General features: G+C 42.0%; 1 protein-coding gene across 3 annotated transcripts in view; it reads right to left on the reverse strand.

The window, feature by feature from the left end:
• MYLK3 (myosin light chain kinase 3) overlaps nt 1–11,642 on the reverse strand; it is a 67,300-nt gene that overhangs the window by 36,833 nt on the left and 18,825 nt on the right. For all 3 annotated transcript variants that reach the window (XM_006170458.3, XM_006170457.2, XM_006170456.3), the window contains exons 2-3: nt 1,663–1,753; nt 16–451 (exon numbers count right to left, since the gene is read on the reverse strand). In XM_006170458.3, the coding sequence (XP_006170520.1) occupies nt 16–451; nt 1,663–1,753 (527 nt within the window). The remainder of the gene's footprint in view (nt 1–15; nt 452–1,662; nt 1,754–11,642) is intronic.

Raw genomic sequence — 11,642 nt, forward strand, 5'->3', positions numbered from 1 at the left:
AAGAGTGTCCCTTACCTTGGAGATGTTTCTCCACCACTGTGAGATGCTCTGGTCTGAGTTACTGGGCCTGGAGGCCCCAGGGGCTGAGGACTGGGCCCTGAAGTCAGCCTCATGCTCTTCTTGGAGGGCTGAGGATTGGGTTTGCTGGACGATGTTCCTTGTGCTACACTTGGTGTAGCCTTCTGGCTAGCAGTGGCCTTAATGACCCTGTCATGTGTAGCAGACAATTCCAGCCCAGTCCCAGGGTTCTCACTGGATGTCTCAGGAGCTTTGGCTTCCACCTCCATGGGCAGCAGCAGATGACCAGGGGTCACCTGGCCTGGGCCAGGAATGCTGTCTCCCTGCTCTGGTGAGGTCTCTGCCTGGTTGAGGAGGTCAGTTCCCATCCCTGAAGAGCTGATGGGGGACAGCCTCTCCACTGTCCCCTCTGACAGGTCAGCCTTCTGGCTCTCTGCAGGAAGATAGGCAGGATACGAGTACATAAATGCGCTCCCATGGGAGGAGTCTATTACAGATATTGCAAAGAATATGTACAGTGTACCATATTTAAAATAGTGAAAAACAGGAAAGAGCCCAAATGACCACCAGTAGGAGGCTGGTTGACTAAACTGTGGTCTATCGACACAATGGAATATTGTTGTACAGTCCTTAAAAAGGAGAAATTAATATCTCTCTATGCAGCTATAGAGTGGGGGAAAAAGCAAGGTGGAGAATACTATAGTATGTATGATATCCTGTTTAAGAAGGGAGAATATGTGTGTGTGTGTGCATGCACACACATGCATGCATGTGCATATATCATTTCTAATGTGATCTAAATAGACTGGACTTCAAAAGAAAGACAAAACTTTTAAGTAGTTGCTTATGGGAGTAGGAAATAGGACCCTGGGAACAAAGATAGAAGCTAAACTCTTAATATATCTGTTGTCTTGATTTGACTTTGGAACCATGCAAATATTATACAACATTTTTAAAGAAAATTAAACTTTAAAAAAGTAATCCATAGACATTTAAAACATAACAGGAGGGGCCAACAGGTGGCGTGGTGGTTAAGGGCGCTGGACTCATACATAACCAACTGTGGTTCAAGTCCTGGAACTGGTGGCTTGCTTTCTCACTTTCTCTCTCTCTCTCTGTGTCTCTCTCCGGTCAAATTAAAATAAATAAATGAATAAATAAAATTAAATAAAAAATCTTTTTAAAAAAAGAGAATTTGAAAAAAGGAAGTAATCCATAGACATTTAAAACATAACATGAGGGGCCAGCAGGTGGCATGGTGGTTAAGGGCACTAAACTCCCATATGGCAAACCGCGGTTCAAGTCCTGGAACTGGCAGCTTGCTTTCTCTCTCTCTCTGTCTCTCTCTTTCTTTTACTCTCTCTCACTCTGTCCCTCTGGTTAAATTAAAATAAGTAAATGAATAAGTAAAGTTAAATATAAATAACTCTTTTTAAAAAATCAGAGAGGAACTATCCTAAGTGATTTTAAAACACAGCAATTGCTTATGTATCTCTAGTGGGCTACATATAAAAGATGAAAAGAATTGAAAAAAAAAAGTTGAACACACTTCTAGTTATCATATTGTGGGTGATATTGTTGGTATCTTTCTTCTGAAACTGTTGTGTGTGTGATATGGAAAAAACCACATGGGGTACCACTTACCTTCCCAAGGCCCCCTGATCTCGGCTTGCACACCTCTGGTGCTCAGTGCATGCTTTGGTTTGGCTCCCTTCTCTTCCACTTGCTCTTTGTTCTAAAATAAACAGCCATAAAAACTATCATCACTACCATCAACATTAGCATTCAAGTCACAGACATTTGTTGGACACTTACCATGTGCTTAAGATAAAGGTACTCAGCTTATTTTACGTAGTCTCACAGTAATATTAGAGGGCAGATACTGTCGTTATCATGTTAGGGATAAGAACAGAGGTCTTCCCAAGGTCATAAAACTGAAGAGGAGGATCCCAGTTTCAAACCCAGAATCTGAATCCTTCCCAGTGCTTCATGGTTTTGCCAGTAAAGAGTAGACCCAGCTCCTTACTTGGGGCAGAGGAGGTCTAAATAGACTGGACCTCAGAGGATTTAGACCAGGGATAAAAAATAATCTTAAAGTGTCAGCTCACAGGAACAGCAGATGGCGTAATGGTTACGTGGCTGCTCTCCCACATAGTCAACCACGGTTAAGTCCCAGACCCAGAAGCTTGAAACTCACACCAAGTATGTACGTGTGTGTGTCCAAAATCCCGAGAGGAGAATGAAAAAGAAGATGTGGCATGGCCATTTCCCCTGAGGGAGAGGGGGTGATTTCTCACTTTCTGTCTCTCTGTCTCTCCAGCGAATGCACATACCCTATAGGAAAAAATCTCTCTTAAAAAAAAAAAAAGTCAGCTTATATCAATTGGTCATGGTTTAGATTGGATTCTGGAGTCAGATAAATCCATGTTTGTGGGGAAAGATGGCCACAACCAATTAATAATGTCTGCCTGAGAGCTGGGTGGGTAGATTCTTCCATCATCCTCTTAACAAGAAAGTGGTGTACCCAGAAGCACAGACTCTCAAGCCAGTTTTGCTGGATTTGAACCACCTTCGCCACTGGCCAACATCCTTAACTTCTCTGCATATCATTTTCTTCATCTGAGACATGGGGATAATAATAATATCTGTCTTGCAGAGTTAACGGGAGTTAATGTCTTGAGAAATGTGCCCAGCACATAGGGGCTTGATAGCTCTGGAGATTTTGTCCTGCCTGAGACAAAGAGCTCTCAGTGAGAAGTGAGCCCACCATGTAAGAGAAGTTTCCAGCAGCTTTCTTGAAATCTGAACCGTCCCCACCATACCAGTGTCTGGCCTATACGTGTTTTTACTCCTGAAATAGTCTGCACCACTTAGCACATTCGATAAAGCTGGCCAGTGACCTCTCAAGCAAGTATTTCTAGAGGTCCTGACCTCTTCCTGTGCCCACCCTTCCATATCCTTCAAAACCCTTCTTCTGAGAGTTTTAAGCCTCTGACTGAAATTTCAAAGATGACTCCTGGCCACGTCACAACAGCAGCTCTGTTCATAGCCCAAAGCCTTGTCTAGACCCTCAGGCAAAAGGCACTCACCAATATAGGGCCTTCTCTTGCCTTGGCCACGGGGAGCCCAGAGGCTAAAAGCACCTACAAACACATTATTTTTGGCTTGTACAGGATTTTAAAACTTTTCATTGGAAGGCCATCCTTGGCCTGGTGTTTAAAGGAGCTGGATCCCACACAATCAACCACACTGTTTGAATACTAGACCCAACAGCTTGAAAAACATGCTAGGTATACGTGTGTGCATCCCCAAAATCCTGAGAAGAGAGAATAATGGAGGAGAAGAGATTACGGCATGTCCATTCCTGAGAAGAGAATGGAGAAGGGATTGCAGTATAGCCATCCTCCTAGGGGGTGATTTTTCACTTTTTCTCTCTCTTTCTGGTAAGGGTATATACCCTATAGCAAAACTTAAAAAAAAAAAAAGTAACTAAAAATTTTAAAAATAAATTTAATTTGTTTCCAACATTTAAAAACCTAGAAACCTAGATTTGGGGGCCAGCAAGTAGCATGGTGGTTAAGGTGCTGGATTCCCACATGGCCAATCACAATTCAAATCCCAGACCCAGCAGCTTAAAAAATCACACCAGTCACACCAGGTGTGTATGTGTGTTGCCCAAATCCCAAGAGGAGAAGACTGGAGAAGAAGGGATTGCAGCATGGCCATCCCTGGAGGGTGGAGGTGCTGATTTCTTACTTTCCTTCTCTCTGTCTCTGGCTAGTACATGTACTTTGTGGCAAAAATCTAAAAAAAAAAAAAAAAGAAAAAGAAAAAGAAAAAACAGAGAAACAACTAGGAAACTTCTACATAAAATTCTAGGATCCCATCCCAGTCTCTGTGGCATAGTTGATCATATACCAGACTGTGGAGCTAAAGACCACATGCCAATCATGGTTCAAGTCCTCAACCCAATGGCCTGATTTCAGGCCGTGGGGTATGTGCACATGTGCTCAGGATGCTGGCAGACGAGGAAGGGTATTGTAATATGACCAAGCTCAGTGGAAGGTGCCTCTCTCTGTCTTTCTTCTGCACACATACACACTCTATTATATATTTTTTTAAATTCTAGGTTCCTTTTTGAAGTAATCAAATAGTTCTACATTTTTTTTCCTTTAAATTTATATTTTTTACATTAATTCACTATACATCATTACAGCATACAAAACGAATTTTCCATCCAAAATACACTGTATATTGGCTCAATCAAGCACATCGACATACATGTTATCAACAAATAATTTTCCATTTTTTATGTCTTGTATATTTTGCGCCTATGTTTTCGCCCTTTTTTTTTTTTTTTTTTCCCATCCTCGATTCCCTACCCCTCACCCTCTGCCCTGTCCAACACTCTTCCCACACTGTCTCTGGTATCCATGGTTGCTTTCTATGCCTTTCCCCCCCATTTAATTGATTTGCTAATGAACTAAATTTGTCTAAATATTTGTAAGAGCAAGCACAGCTGATATATACATATACATGAACCCAAGTCTGACTTCAGGCATAAACCTCAGTGAATAGAATGAACATACTATAAAGTAGTACCTAGCTGGGGCTATATAGCTTACTGCAGTCATCAAATATGCTTTTTTAAAATTTCTATAACAGTTTTAGTGGGGTTTTGTTGTTTTTTTTTTTTCTCCTGAAAACTTTTTAAAATTAATTTACATTCATTCCCTGAGCATCATCATAACATACTAAATGTGGTTTCCCATCTAGGATAAACTGTATAGTGGCTTAATCATGCATGTTATCATCAATAATATTCCATTTCTACTTTCATTTATATATATATATATATTTCTTACCCCATGTCTGACCCTCTGCCCTTTCCCACTCTCTTATTACACTATCTCTGCTGTCTACAGTTGTCTTCAATTCCTTTCCCCCCCAACATTTTGTTGATAACACAATATCATAAGTAATCTAACTACTTTCAATAGCAAGTTCAGCTGGTAATTTCAAGATAAGCAGTTTTAAGTTTAATAAAGCAAAGAAATGCTAAGTAACTTTGCTTAAAACTTAAAGCCAGGAAACAGGTTAGGATTCTATGCATATAGTAGGTACATGAATCTATCAACAGCTCAAGACAGGACAAAAATCTTTAAAACCAGACAACAAAGCCTAGAAGATACAGAATCCTGTTTCATCAGTTCGGTCTCGTGGACTTAATCTTTCTTCTGTTTCTGTTGAGATTCGATCTTCCAGATTGAACTCTGGGATATAATACTCAACTCCAGACTTTGTCCCTACAATTAAGTTGCCCATTTTCTTAGTTTTTGAACAAAATAGTTCTACATTTTAATGGTGTATATGGGTGTATACATTTGTGAAACTATATTTAAAATGCACATGTATAGTGTATGTGTGTGTGTGTGTGTGTGTGTGTGTGCAGTTTAACAAACGCAAATTATAACTTAACAAAATCATCAAAACTGGTTCAAAAAAATTCTAATTTTCCTGAAAATCTGACAACTCTAGACCCAAACAGAAAAAAAAAAACAACACTGGCTAGGGCAGTTCCCTCTAACTGAGACACTATAGCCCTCACCTCTCCCAAATGCCCTCCTGACTCTATAGTTCCACCTACACTATGCTCACTACTCTTATCCCTTTGGAATTCCAGGATATCCTTTAATGGTAAAAACACAACCAATGGAGAACACACAGCCCAGCCCTCAATGTATGGTAGACACTCAATAAAAAAAATGGTAGCAGCAGGACCAGCAGTTGGCACAATGGCTATGTAGTCGACCACAGTTCAAGTTCTGGACCCAGTGGCGTGTGCATGCATGCCCAAGATCCCAAGAGGAGAATGGAGGAGAAGGGATTGCGGCGTGGCTATTCCTCCCGGGAGTGATTTCTTGCTTTCTATCTTTCTATCTCTCTCTGTCTTTCTGGTGAGTGCACATGCCCTCTAGTAACCTCTTCAAAAAAAAATAAACCCCTTAAAAAAAAAAAAAAAAAAAGGTAACAGCTATTGTGATTATCACCAGTGTAGTTGTCAAGGTGGCCCAGACCCCCTGCTCCACAGATAGCTCTCCCAGATCCTTTTTCTGCAGCCTCTGTCCTGCCACCCCTGCTGTTGAGAAAACTGGAGGCATTATCACAGAGGCTGTTTTATTCCCCGGTAACAAGGGACTTGGACAGACTGTCCTTTGGCAGACCTTGTTGGCTCAAACTGTCCTCTTTCTCACTCTGTCCTTAGTACATGTGCACACGTGTGTACACACACACATCACTGGGTTCTGTCTTTGGGGCTCAACCTTCGGATCCATGCCTTGCCAATACACCCAGAAGTAGAAGAGTCCTCCAACACCATTCCAGAGGACTAATGCATCCAAACAGCTAGACAGTGCTTTGAGCCCACCCGTGGCTGAGCCTGAACCTGGCTTTCATGAGAGAGCACTAGCTTTTATTAACAATCTAATCATCATGGCAACCAAATGTGCCACGGACACTTCAGAATATCTGTGGAGGACTGCCCTAGAGTCCTGGCATGATTTTCAAATTTAACAGCCAGTGCTAGGTGAATTTCACAGATGATTACTATGCCCAGGAAACACAACGAGGGTCTCCGGAAAGTCTCAATAATGCACCGACAATCTGCTAAACAGTCGTGGCTGTGCCTACATTCTCTGTGCATTGTCTGAGTATCTCCCACAAAACCAACCCGGCCTCAATACCCAAAGGGATGTCAAAGCTTTATATCATGGGTTGATAAGCAGCTGACAGACTGGAAACTGGACCAAAACCTGTACCTATAATGGTAATCTTCAGAAAGATCATAGAAAATGCACACTATGGAAAAACTATGCCTAGATCTCAATATTTTTTTGTACCAAAATCAACTCATACTTTAATTCTATTTTTTCACCAACGATTTGAAGTCCTTTCATGGTTACTGATACCTAGATTAACTATAGGAACCAGAAGAGAGATCAATCAAGATCCAGTGGACAGTACACACAAGAATGTCATAAGAACTTGGAAAAGAGAAAGTTCTATGTCTGCCCTCATCCAATAATGTCAAATATTTGTAACATGGATGACATTCATTTCATTAATATATAAAGTGCTTTTACAAACCAATAAGGAAAAAGCAAAACAAAAGAAAAGAGGGGAAAAGACACAAGCAGGGAGTTCACGGAAAACACACACACAAAAAAAATTTTTTGGAGAGATTTTCGCTATAGGGCACGTGCGCTCACCAGACAGAGAGAGACATAGAGACAGAAAGCGAGAAATCACCCCCCAGGGGAATGGTCACGCCGCAATCCCTTCTCCTCCATTCTCCTCTTGGGATCTTGGGCAGGCATGCACACATGCCCGGTGTGAGTTTAAGCCACCAGGTCTGGGACTTGAATCATGTTTGACTATGTGGGAGTCCAGCGACATAGCCATTATGCCAACTGCTGGTTCCCGACACACAAAAAAATTTTTAAACCTATGGAAGATGTTCCATCTTCTAATAAAAGAAATATAAATTGGGACCAGCAGTTGGTGTAATGGCTATATCGCTGGACTCCCACATAGTCAAACATGATTCAAGTCCCAGACCTGGTGGCTTAAACTCACACCGGGCATGTGTGCATGCCTGCCCAAGATCCCAAGAGGAGAATGGAGGAGAAGGGTTTGTGGCGTGGCCATCCCCCTTGGGAGGTGATTTCTCATTTTCTGTCTCTCTATCTCTCTCTGTCTTTCTGGTGAGCACACCCACATTATAGCAAAAACCTCTCCAAAAGAAAATAAGAAATATAAATTAAAACTACAAGACAAGACCAGCCTCAGTGGTACACACTGATAAGAGGCTGTGGTCCACAGGCTGGGAGCACATGGGAGGTCTGGGTTCCATTACCAGTCTAGTGTAAAGACCGTGCATGGTGCTGTAGACCTGTAATCCCAGTGACTCAGGAGGCTGAGACAGAGGATCATGAGCTCAAGGCTGGCCAGGGAAGCATAGCAAGACCCTGTCTGAAAGAACCAGGTGTGGTGGTGCATTCCTGTAGCCCCAGCTAGAAAGTTGAGGTAGGATGGGAACCAGCAGTTAGCGTAATGGCTATGTTGCTGGACTCCCACATAGTCGACCGCGGTTCGTGTCCCGGACCCGGTGGCTTAAAACTCATGCCGTGCGCGTGTGCGTGCGTGCCCAAGATCCCAAGAGGAGAATGGAGGAGAAGGGATTGCGGCGTGACCATCCCCCCTGGGGGGTGATTTCTTGCTTTCTGTCTCTATGTCTCTCTCTGTCTGTCTGGCGAGCGCACGCGCCCTACAGTGAAAATCTCTTCAAAAAAAAAACAAAGAAAGTTGAGGTAGGAGGATGACAATACAGCAAGACCTTGTCTAAAAAAGTAAATAAATACAAATAAAACAAGAAAACAAACTATATCGTTCTATGTATTTTTAGTTATATTTGAAATTTTTTATAATAAAAAGTTTAAATTGTTTTATAAGTTCAAAAGAACAGTCAGCTTTGGGAACCAGCAGTTAGCGTAATGGCTATGTCGCTGGACTCCCACGTAGTCGACCGCGGTTCGTGTCCCGGACCCGGTGGCTTAAAACTCATGCCGTGCGCGTGTGCGTGCGTGCCCAAGATCCCAAGAGGAGAATGGAGGAGAAGGGATTGCGGTGTGGCCATCCCCTCTGGGGGATGATTTCTCGCTTTCTGTCTCTCTGTCTCTCTCTGTCTGTCTGGCGAGCACACGTACCCTATAGTGAAGGACCTTTAAAAAAAAAAAAAGAACAGTCAGCTTTAAGAGATATATAACCTTATCTGAATCTGATTCAGATAAATAAACTGTAAACATTTTTCAAAGCACAAAATGCTCAGGGAAATTTGAACACGGACTTTGATGACATCCCTAAACACAAAAATCTGAAATCTGAAAACCTCCAAAATCTGAAACTTCTTGAGTACCGACATGATTCCACAAGGAGAAAATTTTACATCTTACTTCATGTGATAAATTGCAGTCAAAACATCACGGTACAAAAATATTGTATGAAATCTACCTAGGGGCTATGTGTATAAGGTATGTATAAAACATAAATGAGTTTTCTGTTTAGATTCGGAGTCCATTCCCAAGATATCTGATTATGTATATGCAAATATTCCAAAATCCTTCACAATCTTAAATACAAAACAATTTTGGTTCCAAACATTTTGAATAAAAGATACTTAGCTTGTATTAGGTATTTATTGTTTACTTTTTGAAAAAGAGTCCTTGGGACCAGCAGTTGACATAATGGCTATATTGTTGGACTCCCACATAGTCAACTGTGGTTCAAGTCCTGGACCCAGTGGCTTAAATGCACTGGGCGTGTGTACATGTGTGTGTGTGCGCGCGCCCAAGATCCTGAGAGGAAAACGAAAGAGAAGGGATTGCGACATGCCCATCCCCCTTGGGTCAGGGGGTGATTTCTCGCTTTCTGTCTCTCTGTCTCTCTCTTTCTGGTGAGCACATGTGCCCTATAGCTAAAACCTCTCCAGGAAAACAAAACAAAACAAAACAAAAAAACACCCTTACCTGGGCCAACACGTGACTTGGTTGTTAAAGGTGCTAGATTCCCACCTGGCCAACCAGTTTGAGTCCCGGACCTGGTGGCTTGCGCTCTCACTTTCCCTTTCTCTCTCTCTCTCTCTGTTTTTCTCTGGTTGGATTAGAAAATAATAATATCAGGGACCAGCAGTTGGCGTAATGGCTAAGTCGCTGGACTCCCATGTGGGCAATCACAGTTCGAGTCCCGGACCAGGTGGCTTAAATTCACGCTGGATGCATGTGCGTGCATGCCCAAGATCCCAAAAGGAGAATGGAGAAGAAGGGATTGTGGCATAAACATCTCCCCTGGGGGTGATTTCTCACTTTCTGTCTCTCTGTCTTTCTGGAGAGTGCATGCGCCCTATAGCTAAAACCTCTCCAAAAAAGAAAATAATAACAAATGGAATCAAACGAATCATTTTTTTTTTTTTAGAAAAAAGCCCTTATCATTGGCTCCATACCAAATGGTCAAGTGCTGCACATAGGAAGCCAGACCCCACATGGCAACTGGGTTCAAACCTTGACCCCACTGGCCACACTTGAGTTTGTGCACACATGTCTGGAATACTGATGGGATGGAGGACTAGAGGAAGAAGGACTGTAGCATGACCATTACCCTTTGGGAGTTCCCCCATACTTTCACACATGCATGCATGCTTTATCATGACTAAAGGAAAAAAAAAATGAAAAACAAAGAGTTCTTATCTTTGAGATATAAATACTGAAACATTTATAGAAGAAATAATTCAGTGTGTCTCAGATATGCTTCAAAACAGTCTGGAGAGGGGAAAGTGAGCAGGGAGTAGACAAAACAACCCTGGGTGAAGCTTGGAGATGGGCTCATGGATTTTAATATGCTAATCTTTATTTTTATAAATATTTGAATTTTTCATACTAAACTGTTAAAAAAAATACGCACAATGGCATACAGTCAGCCCTCTGTATCTGTGTTCCACATCCATAGATTCACCAAACACTGGTAAAAAATACTTGGGAAAAAACAGTAATTGGTTGCACCTGTACTGACCGCGTAGAGGCTTTCTTCCCTCGTTGTTAATCCCTAAGCAATACAGCATGGCAACCATTTACACAGCATTTACATTGCATTAGGTGTTATAAGCAATCGAGATGACTTAAAGTATACGGGAGGGTAGGCATGGGTTATATGCAAATACTAGTTCATTTATTACTATGCATTTTTATATTTGAGCATCCACGGATTTGGATGTCTGCAGGGGATCCTGAAACCAGTTCCTCTCAGCTACTAAGGAACAATGGAACGCCACAATTTTAAGAAACAAGAAGAAGGACATTTTCTGGATACAAAAAGGAAACAATGCCTAAAATATGATAAGGAAAAAAATCAAGGCCAGAACAATGTGAATAATATCTGAGTAAAAATAAAATAAGGAGCCAGCAGCTGGCATGGTGATTAAGGGACTGGACTCCCACATGACCGACCATGGTTCGAGTCCCAGTCCCAGCAGCTTGGAAATCACGCCAGGCATGTGTGCGTGTATGTCAAAATCCTCAGAGGAGAATGGAAGAGAAAGGATTGAGGCATAGCCATATCTCCTGGGGAGTGATTTCTCACTTTCCCCCCTCTCTGCCTCTCTCCACTTAGCCTACACACCTTATGGCAAAAACCTAAAAACAAAAAACAAAGATGGTGGTGTGTACACCGATGTACTTGTAGATGCACACCCTACGTCTGGAAGCATTCAGAGGACACTGATACTTAGGATGTGGGGGCCTGGGGGTTGTTACGGGTAACAAGAGATAGAAGAGAAGATGTATATTCTTTATACTATAGGAATTCTTTTTACCACAGGCATATTAAACTAATTAAAATTTCTTCTTTTAAAAAGCTATGGATTAGATTTATTTTATTAGATTTTTTTTGAGAGGTTTTTGCTATAGGGTGTGTGTGCTCGCCAGACAGACAGAGAGAGAGAGAGACAGAGAGACAGAAAGCGAGAAATCACCCCCCCAGGGGGGATGGCCATGCTGCAATCCCTTCTCCTCTGT

The sequence above is a fragment of the Tupaia chinensis genome, unplaced genomic scaffold (assembly GCF_000334495.1).
Source record: "Tupaia chinensis unplaced genomic scaffold, TupChi_1.0 Scaffold148557_1, whole genome shotgun sequence".
NCBI classification, from domain to species: Eukaryota; Metazoa; Chordata; class Mammalia; order Scandentia; family Tupaiidae; genus Tupaia; species Tupaia belangeri.